This window comes from Fistularia commersonii, chromosome 2 (assembly GCF_037954325.1).
Source record: "Fistularia commersonii isolate RoL2024-O1a breed Wild chromosome 2, RoL_Fcom_v1.0, whole genome shotgun sequence".
In the NCBI taxonomy this organism is placed as follows: domain Eukaryota; kingdom Metazoa; phylum Chordata; class Actinopteri; order Syngnathiformes; family Fistulariidae; genus Fistularia; species Fistularia commersonii.
In genome coordinates this window covers 18424903-18443635 of record NC_141285.1, presented here as the reverse complement: position 1 = coordinate 18443635, position 18733 = coordinate 18424903, and the positions used below count along the sequence as shown (strand labels likewise).

The 18733-nt window shown below is 44.8% G+C and overlaps 1 protein-coding gene across 6 annotated transcripts in view; it reads right to left on the bottom strand.

Moving 5' to 3' along the window:
• The window catches only part of LOC147236620 (transcription factor COE3), a 66838-nt gene that overhangs the window by 23788 nt on the left and 24317 nt on the right, over window positions 1–18733 (bottom strand). For 4 of the 6 annotated variants that reach the window (XM_086171650.1, XM_086171657.1, XM_086171625.1 and 1 more), the window contains exons 7-8: window positions 2453–2534; window positions 235–352 (exon numbers count right to left, since the gene is read on the bottom strand). In XM_086171650.1, coding sequence (XP_086027776.1) covers window positions 235–352; window positions 2453–2534 — 200 coding nt within the window. Of the gene's footprint in view, window positions 1–210; window positions 353–2452; window positions 2535–18733 lie in introns of all 6 variants that reach the window. The other 2 variants (XM_086171641.1, XM_086171616.1) reach the window with 1 other exon arrangement.

The following is an 18733-nucleotide window of genomic DNA, read 5'->3' as shown; positions in this document are numbered from 1 at the left end:
CACTCTATTTCCGGTCAAGACATAACAACAGATATGAGGGAAGCAAAAAGAAAATGACAAAGTAAAAAATAAAAAGTGATCAGAAAATCACATATTCTAAAGAGACGAAAGCAGCTACGTGTGTGACTTGGAGTATGGGAGGATGGCTGAAAAAAAGTAAGAGAGGAAAAAAGGAGCGTAGCAAATTATAAGATGTAAAAATGTGCCTACCATTCTCCAGATAAGGAGGCGTACCTTCTGAAGGGTCGAGTCTGCGAGCCCTTCGCCCATGCTTGGAATTGTTGTGTACGAACATGTTGTCAGAGACAGCCAAGACATGGCCGTCCACATTGACAGTCGTCGATACGACAACCTGCACGAGGAAGGACAACAAATAATATTTAGCATTTTGTTCAAATAAAAAACAAAAGGCTGAGACATAAAGTTGTTTTTTACAGTTTTTGGCTTAATACAGCACCGCTGTGTCTGGTTATCACGCGACTGTTTCAGGAGGTCGGAAATATCACATTACAGTTTCTGCACCCCTCGTCCGCATTGCTTTTGCTCCTCGGTGTCTCGCATTTGTGTACAGCTAATTGACTTTACAATCACTAAAATACATTTCCGTTTACCCACTCCACCAACTGTCATCATAGCCAAAGCTCAGGATTATCGATCAGATTGTCCATCTATTCAATGATGGAGGGTGCCCCCCCCGCTTTTAAAATATTACTGGAGTCATTAGCAACTGAGGCATACTCTATCCGATCACTCAACAAACATTTTACTAGGATCGGGTTCCAAGCCACACTCCATATTTCATAATGCTTATTTTTGTTGTTGTTTTTAGCTACCACATCTCTAAACAGCGAGCCACATGTGAATGGCCAAAGTGTGTCTGAGCCGGAAACAGAGAGCCCCTCTCAGGTTTGCTTCGCCGGTAAGTGACCTCGGTGTAGCAGTGGAATTTAGGGGAGGGGGTAGGTGGGGGGACTTTTTTGGTTAGTTTTGGGAAGGGTGGGAGTGGAGGGGGAGGAGGGCAGGGAAGGGGAAGTGAAAGAGCTCCATTCTTTTGAGCAGGTTCAGAGCTGGGCCAAGCTGAGGATGATGGATTGGGCCCTCTCTGGCCTCCAGCTGGTTTTTCGGGGTAATAAGTGGAGTTGAAGGCATGCAGAATACACAACTTTGGCCAGAGAAACACCTATGGCAGAGCATCTGGGAAATCTATTTGAGGAAAAAAATAAAAAATGGCATATAAACTGCAGGGCCAAAGACGAGGGGGATGATCTGAAATAAATCTGCAAAATCTCGTTGTTTCTCCATTCAACGTATACATTGTATTTCACAGAGGGGCAGAGCTCCTGCTTAGCTCCGGCGGACCCTTTGACACACAGATGTGAGAAGTGGAAGCCCCGGTGCCTGTCATGCATCAGTCCACATTCACCCCGAGGGAATATTCGAGGAGGCAGGGGAGGTCTTGGCGGTGGTGACATCAGGAGGGGACACCCTGTCTTTCCTGTTTCATGTCTGCGCTTCCTCCGAGAGGATTCTGGCTTGATTGTGTATCACAGAGCACTGCTGTCAGTGACAGATGCCCTCCTTTAGTTTGCTGTTATCCTGATAGGACAAAACTCCCTCTCGCTCTCTGTCTCTCTCTGTCTCTCTATCACGCCTTGAACTAGCATGGCGCTTGTGGTGAACACGTCTTGCGAGGATGGATGGATGGCTGGATAAATGAATCAGCAAGCGGAGAATGGGGTGTTCGGGGGGGAGCTGATAATTTCAAGGCTCAACTACTTGACACATTAGAGGCGAGAGGGTTAAGGAAGCAGTAAAAGTGCTCAGTGGTCATGTCCTTTTGGTGTAAATCGCTGCGTTTTGTCAGGTCACAATAATGATGGCTTTCAGATGGCTTAAAGTGGTTTTCATTGGCTATACGGAGAACTCCATATGTGTACGTTTAAGTGTATGCATATGTGAGTAAGATTGAGAGCGGCATATAGAGGAAGCAACTATAGTCGCGCCTATGTATGCGTGCGCATGCATGTGCATGTGTGTCTGTTTCTATGTGTGTAAGAAGGTATGCATTTCCGCTGCCAGACAGATCTTGAGTTAACACTGTTGTTACATGTGGTCGGATCGTCCTCCCCTCTGTGCTGAGGCTCAGAAAGCTGTCAGGATCACAATTGATGGCACTCTTAAATCCTATATCTTTATTTGTGTCAGATGGTATACCCTAATAAATATTCTGTCCGGAGTCTCTCTTCTTTTCCTCAGTTTTTCGCCTCCTCCAGTGGCAATAATAGAATTACAGTCGTACGTGTGCGTCGTGTGCGTGTGTGTCTGTGTGTGTGTGTGTGTGTGTCGACTCATGTATATACAGTACTTTGTGTGTCTGGGTGTGAAGACAAGAGAACCCACAAGTGAGAACCGTGTAGAGGCATAACATATGTGTGAAGTGGATTTCAGTCACCTGGAATCTGCGCATGTCTCGTGGATTCCCTGCATTCTTCAGACAGTTCTGATTGCACTTGAGAAAGAACTTTAGGAAGAATCTGTAAGAGAACACAAAAAAAAAGCAAAAACCGTTCAATTTGACTATATTCAACAAGATCATTACGCAGGGAAGATGTTTGTTCATCTTGTTTTGATAACCCTCAATCATCCTTTCATCCAATCGGCCCAAAACGCACCGATCCGACGCTGTCCCAGCTCAATCAGTTGCCGTATTTATAATTCCCTTAAAATCAACCCCATCAGTCTCTTTGTCATCTCATCCTCACCTGAGTTCATGGGTCTCTCCCAAAACCCATCTGCCACTAACATACAGGAAGTCACTTGATATTCCACCCACCTCTTTAATCCCAGGACGCCCCCTGTGCAATTAAAGTTCTCCTGTTCAATAGGGAAGCAAATGAGGCCCACCTGTGACCAGGCCTTGTTTGAAGAGCATCAGGGATAAAGGACCTAACAAGGTGAGAGCGCGCCACAAAACTTATAGTCCTGTCAGGCAATTAGGCGGACACTCCAGGGACCACCGTATGCCACACACAGACACACACATAACGCGTACATACACACACAGCCATGTACTTGTGGGTGGGTGAGGCAATTATGCCACAAATTACAACCTGGCTAATCGTCTCTGAACAAATGTCACGTCTGAGTGAGATCTGGGCTTGGTTGGTTTGTAAGCAGCCTTCGGACCGCTTTCTCAACCGGCCTCGCCAGATTGATTTATCTATTAATTTTTTGATAAAGCAGAACTGTGTTTCAGATTGCGCTGGAAAGACAAAAAAAAAAAAAATTTAAGAGGGGAAGCCCGACAGTTTAGGCGATGAGAGAGAGAGAGAGAAAAAAAAAATCAAATCACAGATGTGGCCTATCCTGGAAAATCTTACACAACCATACAAGATCAAGTATGAAATTGACTTGTTCTTTTTCAAAATCTCTCCACAGAATCATGACAGATCGCGCCTTGGCTTTCTGTGATTTATTCCGAGCACCGTGTCGTGATATATAGTCTTTTTTAATCGCATCACCCTCGCGCTGTTTTATGCAATACTACAATTTCTATTGTAATGCTAACTCGCCGCACGGAATCACAGCGGCTCATTGGATTACCATAGATTGCACCATAGATTGCATGGCCGTTTCATTCAGCTAAATACAGTGGCTTGTGTGGCCTTTGAGGACACTCTAACAACACTTAAAGGCTTCACGTTCACCCAGTGGGATCCCAGCCAGGCAATAAATCAGTCTAAAATGACCCCCCTAACCCTGGCCACATTAACACATGCACTGGTCATTTAGAAGCGTTCTTCGATAGACTCCCATACCTTGCACTTCAGCGAGGGCCCAAGAGAAGAAGGAGAGGTGAGAAAATATTTTCACTCCGCATCCAAGGAGCTTTGGCTCGGACATCAATAAAAGACGTTTTAACCCATGCCAGAATGCTGATTGCCTGTTGGTGTGTGGTGAGGCCGTAAAAAACCTGACTTGTCATTAGTGCATTTCACTTGATTGTGTTCACGGTGTTTTCGGGTTGCATCTGTTGGCTGATCATCAAAATGACCATTATGTACTCTAATTCCCTGACCCTGTTTTTATTTCCCCGAAGAGTCATAATGTAGAGCAGCAGACATCTGTGGAAAGCAGACCTGAAATACGACTTTTATTTGTCTGTCGCCTCTCATACAGATTGGGTAAGGCCGGGCGTGCATGTGAGCGTGTGTGTGTGTGTGTGTGTGTGTGTGTTAGTCTGTGTGTGTTTGTCTGTGTGGTTGTGTGCGCGCAAATCCTTGTCTGCGTGCGCTTGTGTGTGCATCAATCGTTTGTGGACAATTTATGTCAGAGCAAGAATAGACGTGCCAAGCAAAGCACAGACTTCATAAAAGAAAGACATTATTTTCGGAGTTCATCCCGCCGACCCTCTTGTTTACTTCTGCCGTGGTTTACCTTACTTTACTACTACAACAGCAAAACCAAAGGTGAGGGCGCAGTAAGCACAAGAAATTAAGTGTCCGCGCTCTCGTAAAGTCGCTCCTTTATGTTTACTGTAATGGGGGTAATTAAGCACAATTTCTCCACTAAAAAGATAAGCTAAATTTTCATCATCTGTAGTCCTATAGCATCCATTACATTTGAGTTGGTTAAGATTCTCCATCAGCACAGTGCAAATTGGTCCTTCGTGAAAAGGAGAGCAATTAAGACGGGCCTCCTCTCTCTCGCTCTCTCGCTCTTACTTCTTAAATATCTACAGAAGTTTGTGCTAGTGTTTTGGCACGCACGGAGACAAAAGGAGGTTGTTTAATTGTTTTTTAATGGGATATCAAGTCGTCGCTGCCATTAGATGTTGGCAATGGAGGGCAAAGGGGGATAGAGAGAAAGAATGAACTGCAATTAGGTTTGATTAAAGCTATCCTTCTCAATAATCAGCTGTTCTGACAGGACAGGGGGACCCTGGTGGCCGCTGAGATGGAGGAAGGTGTTGAGTGATATTAAGGCCAATGAAGGGGATATTAACATGGCTAATTAAAGCTCTTCCAAAGCTGGGAGAGGAGGCTCTCAGTGGACCGCACTGGATGAAATAATCGGCCAAGGCAGCTATCAGTTGGAGGAGATAGAGAGCGCGAAAGGGAGCGCGGGAAGGGGTGGGGTGTAGTCCATCTGGGGGGGGGGGGGGGGATGGTGGGTGGAGAGTGGGGGGGCGGGAGTAGGAGGCATAAAAGAAAACTATGAAGTGTGAAGAAAGACAAAAAGGAAGACATCGACAAGCATATAGAGAAACACTTCCCAGGCAACCACTGAAGCTCATTTTGACATCAACCCTCTCCGTCTGCATGCCTGAAGTCTGCCAGTATAACTAAGACCTGACATCAGCTTTTATGTCTGACAGCTAGTCATACAGGTCCACAAATCAACATTAAAACAATCCCGTTCGTGCCTTGGTCTAAGGCAATTAATACGATTCTCCTGTAGTACCTCCACTCTCGCCCACTGCCGAAGCTACTAATCATGCCATAATGATTTCTCTCCCTCTGGTCAAAGGGGAAATAGATTGTCTCTTTAGTAATGCAGCAGGCTCTGCGCCTTCCACTCCCTGGCTTCACAGACCCGGTAATTGAGGAGAAAAAGGCCGACTTTGGCACTTTGACTGATTTGAGGGCTGCTAGACCCTCTTATCTTTACTCTGATCATTTTAGGCTGACACTCAAAGGAAGACCCATCGCCCTAATTCTAGCGCACCCTCTCCCATCATCAAACAGAGGGAGGAACAGAAAAAAAAGAAGAGAGTGAGAGCGAGGAGAGAGCGGGGGGGAAAAACAAACAGGCGAGGTGAAGGCCTTCTCTCATTTAAGTGGCCAACTTAATTGCCGGGTTGATGTCATTCATGCATAAATGTCCATCCCTTTGATTTGAGTGAGGAGGGCAAATAAGGATCATTTTGTATTATTAAGGCGGTGCGGGTTATAGCTCGACTGGATGTTTCATTCATTCATTTTGAAATAATTATTTTTAATTGAGAGGAAATCCAAAAGTTAAAGGCCGCTTGAAATTGTTTTTCACCGACCAGTATCTGGCAAAAAAAAAAAAAAAAGTTCCGACTTTACTTTTGTTGGTTTTCTGTCAATGCTACACCTTGTTGTTATTGTTCAAGAGATGGGCCCTGTATTTATTTAGACCATTACACAATACACTGACAGATGGCCATGGTATCAGTAAGAGTCAGGTATTGACAACTCTAAGCTCCTGATTGGTGCCCCGGCACTAATAACTAGCATGTGGTGTCCACAGCCGGCAGCCATGACAGTGAGGTCATCCGTTGCAGGATGGTGAGTATCGATCACCACCCTGCTCCAGCCCATCAGGCCCCAGCTGCCTCCAAGACTCAATGGGCCCCTGTTATAGGAGCCCTGTAAGAGATGACTACCAACACCGCGCTACAATCTGCTGACACCAGATCTCTTCGCTGAGATAGTACTACACGGGTCAATAGCGTATCGGATTTCCAAAACGCCAGGGTCTTAATGTCAAACCTCCTGCCTTCCCTACCTACTGCTCCAGTTATTAGGCACTCCACTGAACTGCATTCAGATCCCTGTTGTGACAAGGCGGAGCAGGTAAAAAGAGAAATAGAGACACTTATAGATCTTAATCTTCCCGAACACTTATGTATGCAACTGAGTGGGCTTGATGTATACGCCTGTTAAGTCCCTGGGAGGCCGAGCGGGGCTGCGTGGCTGTTTCTGCCGTATTCCGGTTCACCCGCTGTCCTCTCTCGTCAAGCAGAGCTGTTTTTCTCGCCTTAGCCGAAGTAAACCACAGCACATTAACAATATTTGCTCTACCCCTGTACAAGCGCCGAGGGACCGGACCCACAGATCCTATCACTTCTTTATCAGGGAACAAGTGCCTCACTATCCAACCTTATTGGGTTTGGGGAGATTAACCCTTTCCTCTCCTTGACTCCTCGCATCTCCTCTGAGACAGCGAAGCAGATGTCATTCTGATTACTATTGTCCAACAATGAATATCCCAACTAGATTTGAGGTAGAATACATTTGACACAACTTTTTTTTTTCCCTGTTTTGCTGCGTTTTTCAGTTGCTATTGTCAGCTCCTTGTCTTACTACATATTTTATTTTTTTTTGTTTTCAGTGTGTGTATTGCACGGGTGTCACAAATAATTTATGTGCTTCCCCTGCACCCTAAGATGTAGCTGTGTCCCTCGATTCATCCCTCTTTACCCTCTCCTCCACCATCCCCCTCTTTCTCTAATGGGCAGAGTGGCATTGACATTATTTCACTTGAGGATCCCTCACTCTGTCAATCCCTCTTCATTTACTCCATGGCTACAAGACTCATTATGGTAGTTCTTCCTCCTTCCCTCTCTTGTACTTTCACTCATTCTCCTCACCTCCTGTCTGGCTCATTCAAACTCTCTCTCTCTCTCTCTCTCTCTCTCTCTCTCACTCGCTGTGTCCCTCTCTCTCTCTCTCTCTCTCGCTCGCTCACACTCTCTCTCCCTGTCTCTCTCTCCGGACACTGTTAGTTTCTTACTTAAGAGAATCGCTTGTCTTCACAAATGGTTTCACGTCAAACCCACTCCCAGCAAGCCCCCACCGATTCCCTTCAGGCTTTGGCACAGGTTTACTGTAACAGATTAGACGAAGACTCAGAGCTCCCGCTAACTATCCATCACTTGCTAACGGTGGACTAAGGTTGTGTGCTTTATGCAGCTTTTAGCTTCCGCCAGCCACACATTGCATGTTTAGCCCCAAGCTCTCACTCCACCTCCACCATTGCCGTACACGATGATACTGCTGAGGCTGTGTGCTGTTGCATGCTTTTCTTTGTTTTACTCCGTGTATGACCTGCGCTTTTTAGATAATTTAAGAAGAGCCCGGACCTTTTTTCCAGCGGCCCGTTGAAAAAAAAAATCAGCGGTTATTGTCGGTCGACGTATATATCCCGCATCATTTACATCCAAAATAGAATTCATAAATATCATTAAATAATCAGTGGAACTGCAACAAACATATTAGGATAATTAGTGATAATGACGATGTCTGCCAAAGCGATGTCCGTCTTGCAGCTGTTGACAGCTCGGAAAAATGATCGTATGCATCAACAATATGGGAATGTTTACTCAGCTCGCCAGCTGGACAGCAAGGAGGTATCTTCAGGTTGTTTTTGCGCAGGAGAAATGTGGCGCTTTGATTACTGGTCAGCGCTGGCGCTCGGGGCCTTGAGGAAATACCAGTCAGCACCTCCCCGCACTAGTGAGATGGAAGATAAGCATGTGTTGGAGTTACTGGCCGGGGTGAATAGTAGTATTTAGGGTGTTTGACATGGGGTCCTGGAAGGCCCCAGAGTTGATCAACAATGAGAGCCATACACCACCATCTCTCCTGTGGCAGCTTGGAGTGATCAGGCCCCGGCAAGAAGCAGAGGAACGCAGTGCAGGGGGGCTCTGACCATTTACTGACAGTCACGCTGTATCCAGCAGGAAGGCGGGAGCTTATTTGCATGTGTATTTATGTGTTAGCTTTGCACACAGATCTGTGAGTCAGTGGTTTTTGCTGTCCGTCCATGCGTGCTCAAACGTATATGAGTGTATTTCTTTATCGTATTATTACTAATGTATAATACATACATCCAAAGTGGCTGTCATGACTGGTCAGTCATCATAAAACATGAGGCAGCCACTCTGACATTGCCGCCACATTAATGTGTTCTCAGAAGAAAAAAACACTCACCGTGGACTGTCATGTAGGCAGGGGGGATAGAGGCAGAAAGACAGAGAGCAGGGGATAGAGGCAGAAAGACAGAGAGCAGGTCGGTGCTTAAAGCTAACAGGTAACCTTTCTGTGCACCTAGGACAAAGGCAGGGGGAAAAAGAAAATGTCAAATTAAGAGGGGCCAGGCAGAGAGACGTGGCTGCCATATTTGTGTGAAAGCCCAGTGCTGTTGGCAGCAGAGATGGCTGCTTTCTGATTCATCTGGGGCCGTATGGCAAAGCTTTGTCAGTCTGTGCGAGGTATAAATAATTCAGGGTGAGAGATGGCAATTACAGGGCCCTGCACAACCAAAATGAATATTTTATAAGGACTAAAACTGCCCTGGAATGAATCACACACATGGAGTCACACACATACACACCAACACATACACATGTACACACGAAACGTGTGTGTGTGTGCAGCATAAGTGAATGTGCACACATAATCGCACATGCGCCCAAATACACATAAAGGTACCATATGAACCCTTAACATAGCTGTATTGTTGACAACTATTATATAAACAACTGCATTCAGACCTAATTACTTTTTTAAATGCTTTGCACGTTTTACTTCTCTAAATATTTGGTCAGTGGCGTAACAGTTTGTCTGACATGATGAAATTTTTGTTGCGTCCCATTTCCGAATGGAAAACATCGACCTTAATAAATTAAGTATATCCTCATGCAGGATTTGAGTGGACTGTCGATCATGAAATGAATTTGCATCAAAAAGAAAGCAAAAAGTATTATCGGTATATAGTTGTGATCAAAAAACAGCCTCCTGAGACTTTAAGCCTTTACTTTTGACTCTGTAAATATGGTCTTTGTATGTGAGCAAGCAAGGGGGTGGGGAGTGGGGGGGTGCAAAATGCTAATGGAAAAAGATTAAACCCAAAAGCCGCCTGGAGCATTTACCTCTAAAGGGTTTTGTCTGTCAGGTTTCCTGCAAAACTCTGTCTTTATAATTCTGAGACAAAAAATAACATTGTTCCTCAGTCCCGAGGAGTGCAGTGACTTGGTTGAATGGCCATTGTGTGAACCCAGTAATGATACCTTAGCTTTTGTGAGAGGGAGGCCAGGTAGGTCCGTGACATCAGCGTCACACAAGTGCTCCTCTGTCCGGATGTTTAGGAAAGGATTTCGTCAATGGTGGGAAAAGGGTATAGAGAATAAGTAGAATTGGCCTTTTTCGTGTTCCTCTTTGATTCATTGACACCCGGAGTTTCAAATACTGCGCTTAAAATAATCGCGTTCAAATAATTGGTTTTATACGATCATGTGAATAGAACGCACGCTTAAGCAGAGGATGAAATAATATCGGGAGTCTTTTTTTTTCTCCCTTTTTTTTTATTTCATCTGGAGTGTGGCAGTATATTTGTCAGTCCAAAGGGAAGATGGCAACCCTCTGAGGGGTGGGGTGGTGGTTGGGGGGGGGGGGGGGGGACCCCAAGCATGAAGACACAGATCGCATGTGTTGGAAAAAATGACAGCATGGCAAATGCTACGAGAAAGCTGCTTCCGCACCGAAACCGCACACTGTTGGCAATACAGCTAGCTGTCGTGAAGGCTGCTGACAAACCCGTAGCGCGGCGCGTCTCGCCCCGTTTGTGAGTTTTCAAAGAGTGTGATTTGCAAATAACATGAGTCTCTGGGCATAGGCCGGGCATGTAAGTGCGGTGAATAAAGCCCCCCTGCTCTGCTCAGGGAAACCCTTGCTTGTCAACTCGGTTCTTTGTCAGCAACCTGACAGATAAATAGACAGTGTTTTGCCAGTCACTCCTCCTGCCTTATGTACACAGAGGCGTGTGTCTGCTTCCACATACAGGTTGACTGGCTTTGGGGAGGAAATGGTTGAAAGACACCCCGCTGCTTCTCAGGGCAATGACTGAAAATATTGTGGGCCACTTCAGACAGCCTCAAACAACAAATAATGGGGGTTGATGTGTAACCAGATAAAATGCAGATCGAATAGCTGGTCTAAGCATCACTACAGGGCTTATTTTTCATGCAAATTACTACTAATGAGCTTCCTGAAATCTGACTAATTATATCAAAGTAATTTCTTTAATTAGTTTGTAATAATTCTTCTCACCAACATCATAGTAAACAGATTAAGCTATATAAAAATACCAATTTGTCACACTTTATACAAGATGCCGTGCAGATGACGCTAATCTTGCTTCTCCAAAATGCCAGAGCAAACATTTATTAAAGATTTAAATATGTACTTAGAGAATGTTTTGCAACATTAAGGAGGCATATCTTTGGCAAATTTGTCATCATTTCTCCACAACAATCTTTCCAACATCTAGTCCACTGAAACCATGAGAAAATAATACATGCAAATGTTGAATTAATATATAGAGTTTAGTGTCAGTTGTTACGACTTAAACAGTGTTTTTTTTTTTTCGTTACATCTTGTAAAATGGCATTTGGATATCTATCAAACCGCATTTTAATATTCCTGTCATTGTTCTAATCCAACATCAAAGATTACACCTGAGAGCAACGGGAAATATAAGGCATCAAATACAAATTTGAAACACAACAGACAACTTGTGAAAAGATAAGAAATTGCATTAATCTACCTCTTTGCATGCCTTGTTAATCCAGCAACATTCTTCATACCCCTTAAGAGAAAAAATATCTAATATACCGGTAGTCACAAGAGAACATGTACGATTACCGATCTTTCTGATACCCTCAATCTACACTGAGATGGATTAAACATTCAATTTGTTACTCGCCAGACCACCACCTAGGTTCACCACTTACCATACAAATGGAAAACACGCTAGTAATCTATTAGCCTGCCTGGCCTGACACTGTATTATGTTGTATTTGTATTATATTTACTTCAGGGAAATTACGATTCAAGTCATATTTATCTTCATGTGGAAATGTGTGTCTAAATGGAAATCACCTATAGTGCGAGGGTGGATGCAGCGCAATACTAATGTGATCCATGAACCGTGCGATTTAGTCACCCTCTATGGATGCACTATGGGCTGATTCTACATATCAAACATGCTCTCCCCCTGTTAAAGCCCATACCCAGAGCCCCCGATGCTGTTTGATAATTATTACGCTCACATTACAACACAAGACCTTGCCTGTGGAGCTGGAAGAGTTGCCCCCTCCCCAATAAACACGCGCACACACACAAACCGAGCGCGCACACGCACCTACGAGCGCGTACACGCACACTCTTTGTCATATACAGTAGTAAACAGCTTCCCAGTAAGCTGTTTGCACTTCACTGCTCGCTCTAGGAAATAAAAACAAAGAGCAAATTGGGGGTTTTGCGTCTCAGTGAATAAATAAGGTTATTTTATTCACAGAATGCATTACCTTTTAAAACATGTGCCTAATGCGTTGAGCCTTTTCATTTTACAAACAAAGCCTAAATTAGGAATTAAATACATTGGTATTTAGATAACGGTATTAGCTTTATGACATCAATGGGAAAAAGTTGGACGCCATCCATATCATTCCCATGCTTCCATTGTTACGTTAAATTGCAATATTAATCCTGGCTCAAACCAAGGTACTGTAGCTTTTATGCAGTACACTTGAATTATGCTATTGAAGTAATTGATAGTGATTCAGTCATTGAAGGTACTAATCCCATGATTCAGTTCATCTCTCTCAGTGCCATTTACCTCCAGATGTTTGGAGTTTGGGGTAATCAATAAAGAGGGAATAAAGATTGGCATTCACAATACTCCTCTTGACAAGCTCCAGCCGAATGTTTGTCAAGCAAATTAAACACACTTAGACTTTTCACCTGCTCCTACAACGACACCACATATGGCCGTGAAGTTAAAAATAAGAAACTGTGCATACATTACCATGCATAATGCACAACTCCCTCCATTTAATATGCAAATTTTGTAAAATATTACTGAATACCTTCTGTTCGGAATGAATAAATTTGAATTGCAATTAGAATAATCTTGTATAATTAATGAAAACTGTCAATTTTGGTTCCGAAGTAATTTGATTAGCATGTTGATAGGACACTTATCAAGTTCAGTAAACTGTTAGATTAAGAAGATGAAAAAAAAAAGATTCTAAGGATATTTTTCTCAACGGCTCTGACATTTTCCCTTGGCATTGTAAACAAAGACAGTAGCTGGCAAACTTCCTGAATCGAGGGGCAAGAGAGGGAGGGTGGAGAGACAGAAAAAGAGAAATAGAGATGAGGACAGAGATAGAGAGCCTCTTGAGATAATCTGCGAATCTCAGTCCGCAGATGAAAAAGAGTCTATCGTCGAGGCTCCTGAGTGAGCTACTCATCTCTGCCCTCTGCTCCCCTGCTAAGCCCAAGTTTATGGGATTTCTCTCACGGACCATTTGTAGTTTTCATATCACAAGGCGAGTTAAAAACAGCACAGCTTTTATAAATGTTTGGAGGCTATAAATGTGGAGTTCTCAACCGAAACCCGCAGACAACTGATCGCAGCCTGCAATTCATCTGAGAGCAGCTATCTATTAACGATAGAACGAACAACAAATTGATGTATGCCATTGTTGTATTGTATAAAACGCAACCATCTGTACTGTCTACTGACAAACAGAGCTAGTGACCTCCTTTTCCCCTCTCTTTCTCTGCTCATTAGCTATCCTGAACCTCTTTTTCTCCTGCTTTCAGTTTTCAAACCCCCAAATGAGACCTAAATCGCTTGCAATACAGGTTAGCTCGAGGAGGGGGGTGGGTGGGGTGCGGGGGGGGTTTGTGGGGGTGTGGGGGGGCAAACATCTGTCGCGCTAGGTACCCACACGCAGCTCGGGGTATCTCCTGCGAGGAACTTTGGGGATGTTTAATTCATAAACGCTGTCATCCATGTAAACCTCCTGATTTCATAATGACTAACTCTTGGTGGTTTAATTAATTTAATAATGCCTTTCAGAAGCCATAAATGAAAGGGTCTCTGAAGTGGTGCATTAATTACCCAGCGCCAATGCTAGCCCTGTCAGAGTGGTGGCTGTCAAAAGTGGGGCAAAGTGGAGGATGGGCATAGCTGACATCCAGAGGTCAGGGGTCATGCCAATCACGGTCCTCACCGCACTTAATGAGTCATAATTTGTGTCTAGTATACACATGTATCGAGGTCAACCTGTGGTCACGTCTCTCCTTGCTACGCTACAACAACCGGAAAAAAAAAAAAAAAAAAAAAAAAAACTGGTGGGAAAACAAGTTAGTTACATTGTCAGTAATAGGATGTGCCGTGGCCACATTATGTTGCGCCGTGTATTTACATGGCATCCACCTCTGGAAGTACAGTGCGTCAGAGCTCTGCCTCCACCTCACGCCAAGCTGATCTGGGCGCCGTTGCCCATCCACTGCTTTAATTATAATGTTATGGCTTACTTGCTTACAGGGTTATAACATTAGATAAATCAAACTTCATTAAAAGTCGCAGCAACTCAACGCATGAGCACACAAAATCATCACAGAACCAACAAGATTATATTCCAAACTAACTCCATGCATCTCATAAGGAGGTTGTTTTCCTTTTTCATATTTCATAAATATGAACCAGGGAGGTTTGTGTCTGTGCCTGTCCATTTATTACCATAAAAATCAGCTGACTGAAGTATCTCACTATCTGTGGAGGCAATTAACTGTTTTGAGAGAATGCGTAATACGGGACTTTGTAATGGTATCATTTGGAGTCAAGGCACAGATGCGCCGTGCGGAGCCATACTGTAATTAGAGAGAAACGCTGTACAGGTTTTCCACTAATTAGCAAATTATGCTGAAAATAGCATCAAGCTAATTAACAGTTATTATGGCATTTTTGAAAGTATGACTTTAATTAGCAAAGTCCTGACGCAGGCAATTTCAAACTCGTCTCCGAGAAGATGAGGAAGAAGAGAGAGGGGGAGAAAAAAAAAAAAAAAAAAACACGGGGCATGATCAAGAAGATACCCAGATTATTATGATGCCGTCAAAAACTAAAGGAAAAGGATGGGGTGGGGGGGGCAGGAGGGGAAAGAGACTGAGTGAGTGAGGGAGAAGAAGAAGAGGAGGAGGAGGACGGGGGAAGGTGGGGTGAAGCTTTTGTGTGTTGTGTCTGAATCTCCATCCAAATGAGGGGACATGTGTGCAGTACCATGTTGCCAAGAGGAGCCCTGAGCTGCGTGCCCAGTGTCAGGTGGCAGCGGCTCACCCCTCCGCTACCAGGCAAAGACGAGAGTGAGCTCAGCTGGTGCCCACAGCCACTCACTTATTCTACTCCGCTGCACATTAAAGGAGCCCTCGAGTGGAGCCAAGCAATGCCAGTCAGCCAACCTGACAACAACACTCCGCCTCCTCCTCATTTCCGATAGCGTCTTCTTGGCACTTCCCCGGGGTTGCACTTTGGCCGTGACAGCGGTCGTGAAAGGCAGATGAAACACTGCGGTTTGAAAAATATATCTTCTCAGACGTCTTTGAAACGCCGACTGTAACGTTCTCTGGAAGATCGTCGGTCTTTAACATCGCTATTGTTGATGTGATGTGCGAAAGACTATTTTTTTTTGGGGGGGGGGGGGGGGGGATTCGCGGAAGGCGCGTTTTTAAAAGGCACCTGTGCAGAATCTTTGAAGGGAGGAAGTGTCACAAATGGAAGTGGGGAAAAGAATGAAAGAGTGGAAGAGATAGAGGAAGAGAGGAGCGAAGGAGAGGGGTGGACTGAAGGGTCTTTGAAGGCCCAGTGTGTGAGAGAGAACAGAAGTGTGCCTAGCCCCAGGCAGCCTACGGCTCAGGCCCATTAGCTAGACTGACCTTGCCCGCGCCTTTGTCTTTGTGCTCTCCTCCCGCTGCTTCCCCTTCTCAAGCATTCCCTTTTTGTTGTCTCCGAGTGAGATTGGGAAGGGGGCCATATTTTTCTGCTTTCTAAATCCCCCCCCATCCCAACTAACTAACACTCCACCTCCCCACCGCCGCCACCACCACCACCACCACACCCTCACACACACACCTTGCCTGAAGCTTGTGGCCCAGAGGGTTCAGTACCGTGACACCCTTAGCCGGTGGCCACCTCTGTCCTGATGAGAACTTGGCTGCTGTGGTCAGTGCCCCGAAAATGAAAATGCAGCATATTGGGGGAGGTTGGGGTGGGGGGTGGGGGGGTGCCCAAATCGTGGCGCTGCAGGCCCCTTGCATACGTGCACCCACTCTGGGCAGCCTGCCTCTTTATTGCCTGCCTCTCATTTGAGAGGATGGAGCCAGGCTGCCAAGTTTTGACACCACCACATATGGCCTCCTCCATCAATCGGACTAATCAAGCATCAAGGGGAGGCAGGACCAGCTTAATTGCCAGCCAGATATAGCTGCTCTCACTTGACGTGCAACTGAAATAGAAACAGGTCTGAAAAGGCATGACAGGAGATACGCACGCAGCCATTGTTGTAATAATTAATTAAAATACGCAGCGGTAGCGCAAATTTGCAGCGCGGGCTCTGCGGCGAATTTCAACAGATGTTTCACGGACAAATAAACACTATTGCAAATATTGCTTTAACATAGCATCATCCACTCATTAAAATGTGGATTATGTTCACATTTGTAATGTTTGGTACCTCAGGTTAGAGAAGTGTACAGTAAGTTGTTAGGGAGTTTTATTTTCCCATGCAGGCTGCAGTTCTCTACTCCTCCTGAGTCCTTGAGGCATTCTGTCTGCCTCTGCCTGCCTCTCTCAACTTCCTGTTTCCCTACACCCCCCACCAGGGTAGCAGCCACGGAATAACTTAGCACATGGAATGAGGAGGAGAGATCAACAGCAGTGATCCATTCATCTTGAGTTTCTCCTGTCACTCTCTCTTTCCGTTTGTAAACACTGACGGTCTGTGGTCAGAATGGCCTTTTGTCCACTGTGTTTTTCTGCATCCCTCTCTTATTCACTTCAAAGGTAACAAGTGACAGATGTCTGTCTTCTCTGTGGTTTTTATACACCAAGGCTCATAGATAGCATCTGGGCTGAATGTCAAACTGTGAATCTTCCCTAAGAATTTTCTGTGGTTATGCCAATCTCATTGTTATTAATGTCAGAGACATTGCCTAGAGAAGTCTTTAAGATACTTCCTGTAGTTCACAGCAGGGCGCGGTTGGTGAGACGTGTATGTAGAAAAAAATGATGGACAACAATTATAGGGCAAAATTTACAACAGAGAAACACAAAGCGGGTCACTCTGATGTACGTAGAAATGTTCTTGACATTTGCAATTTCTTAAAGAATCAGATTTGGCGCGAGTGTACTTAGCCACAGGTCATGACTAACAAAAGGCAAAATATATACGTAAAAGGCAGATTTATAACGGCAGGGGTGGGTAGGTACTGTTTTAGCTTGTAATCACAGCACAGTGTTGTGTTTACTTTGCGTTCTCATTTCTATCGCAGCCTGCTTTTGGTATTTACATGTTTAATTGAGAAGTGCGCTGTCGGTTTCTTGTGCCCATCTGCCGAGTCCCTTCCTCCTATCTGGCTCATTCTTCAAACTGACAGCTCTCTCTTTCTGCATATCTCTCTTTCACTCCCGTGCCACTACTCCTCTAACTTCTGTCTCTCCCTTCTCCTCTCCCTCTGTTGCCTGTCAAAGCCGGATAGAAGTAATGACAAGGCAAGTTCCTTCAAAATCAAACCAATAGGTAAAAAGAAAAAAAAGCGCGCAGGCGGTCTTACAATAAATTTCTGCAGTCGGGGTATCGTGTCATGAAACTCTGCTCTGTGGTCCTTTTTTTTTTCAACTCCACGTCTAAATCACCACCTGTCAGGCGCAACGTGTGTGTCATTGTATCCCCATCAGCATGTTTCATTGTACACAAAACCACTTCTGAAGAGCTGCCTCTTATCAGTCGAGTGTCAGAGAGCCCCCCCCCCCCCCAGCACCGCCACCTCCTCTCCACTGCCTTTCTAAATGCTTTTCTATTAAGAGCAGTGTTGTGTCCCTCTGATAGCGGCAGCTTCTCCACTTCATCATCCATAATCCCAATAGGCATCAATGGACTCCTTAGCTTCAACATCCACACCAAAGGCTTTGCCATTCAGTGTAAATGAAAACAACCTAAATGAGAGAGAATTTGAGGAATTCCCTTCAAGCGATGAGAAAATAGCCCAAAAGGGCCAACTACTCCAATCATGACTCCTCTCCACAGTGCTTTCTGGTCCACTTTTAATTCTTTTAAGGTGGCATAAAAAAATGCCGCTTGCTTTTCAATGTGGTTCTATTTTTGTTAACTGCACAACATGACAGAAGAGAAAACAGTAAATTCCCCAAGGTAAACAAATGCCCTGTTAATCAAGTAAAGAGAGCCATATGAGAAAGCAAAGAGGAAAAATATTCACCGTTCCGCGTTATAGTAAAAGCATAATCTAACTTTCACCAGCTCAAAGTCTAAAATGATGTTTCCACCCTTCCCAGCATGCAGCGGTCCCAGTGGGAGCCTCAATGTGATCAGCAGCATCCCCACCACGTCTCCTCATTATTGAGTAAATAGGTTTGGGCATGTCCTCAGTAAACAAAGCCAAGACTGACAGTTAAGGGAGTGAGGGGAGTCGGAGGCAGCCTCGTTCCCAATTAGAGTCGCCTCAGGCAAAACTTTAAAGAGGAGATCAATCCTACAGATCGCTAAACTGATCCTGTCACAGGCTGGGGATATTTAAACCGCGGTGCAGAGCAGAGCGATGCAGGGCAGTTCTCAGTACAGTTTGACTGTGTGTGCTAATGACTCGGGGGTAGGCTCTCTCACCAGGACACACACCCCACAGCGAGGCTGCGGTGATTGACAGGTGAAATCGGACCTCAGCTGCAGTTCTCAGCGCAGTAGGGGCCAGATGGGGAAATAGTGATTTGCGTTTTTTAGTATGCGGCTCCTGAACTTACGGATATTCCCTAATTGTCTCCCTTACTTACCTGTGAGGCCGTTTCCCATCACAGATGCAGAGTACATTTCAAATTAACCCAGGATGTTTTGATTTTT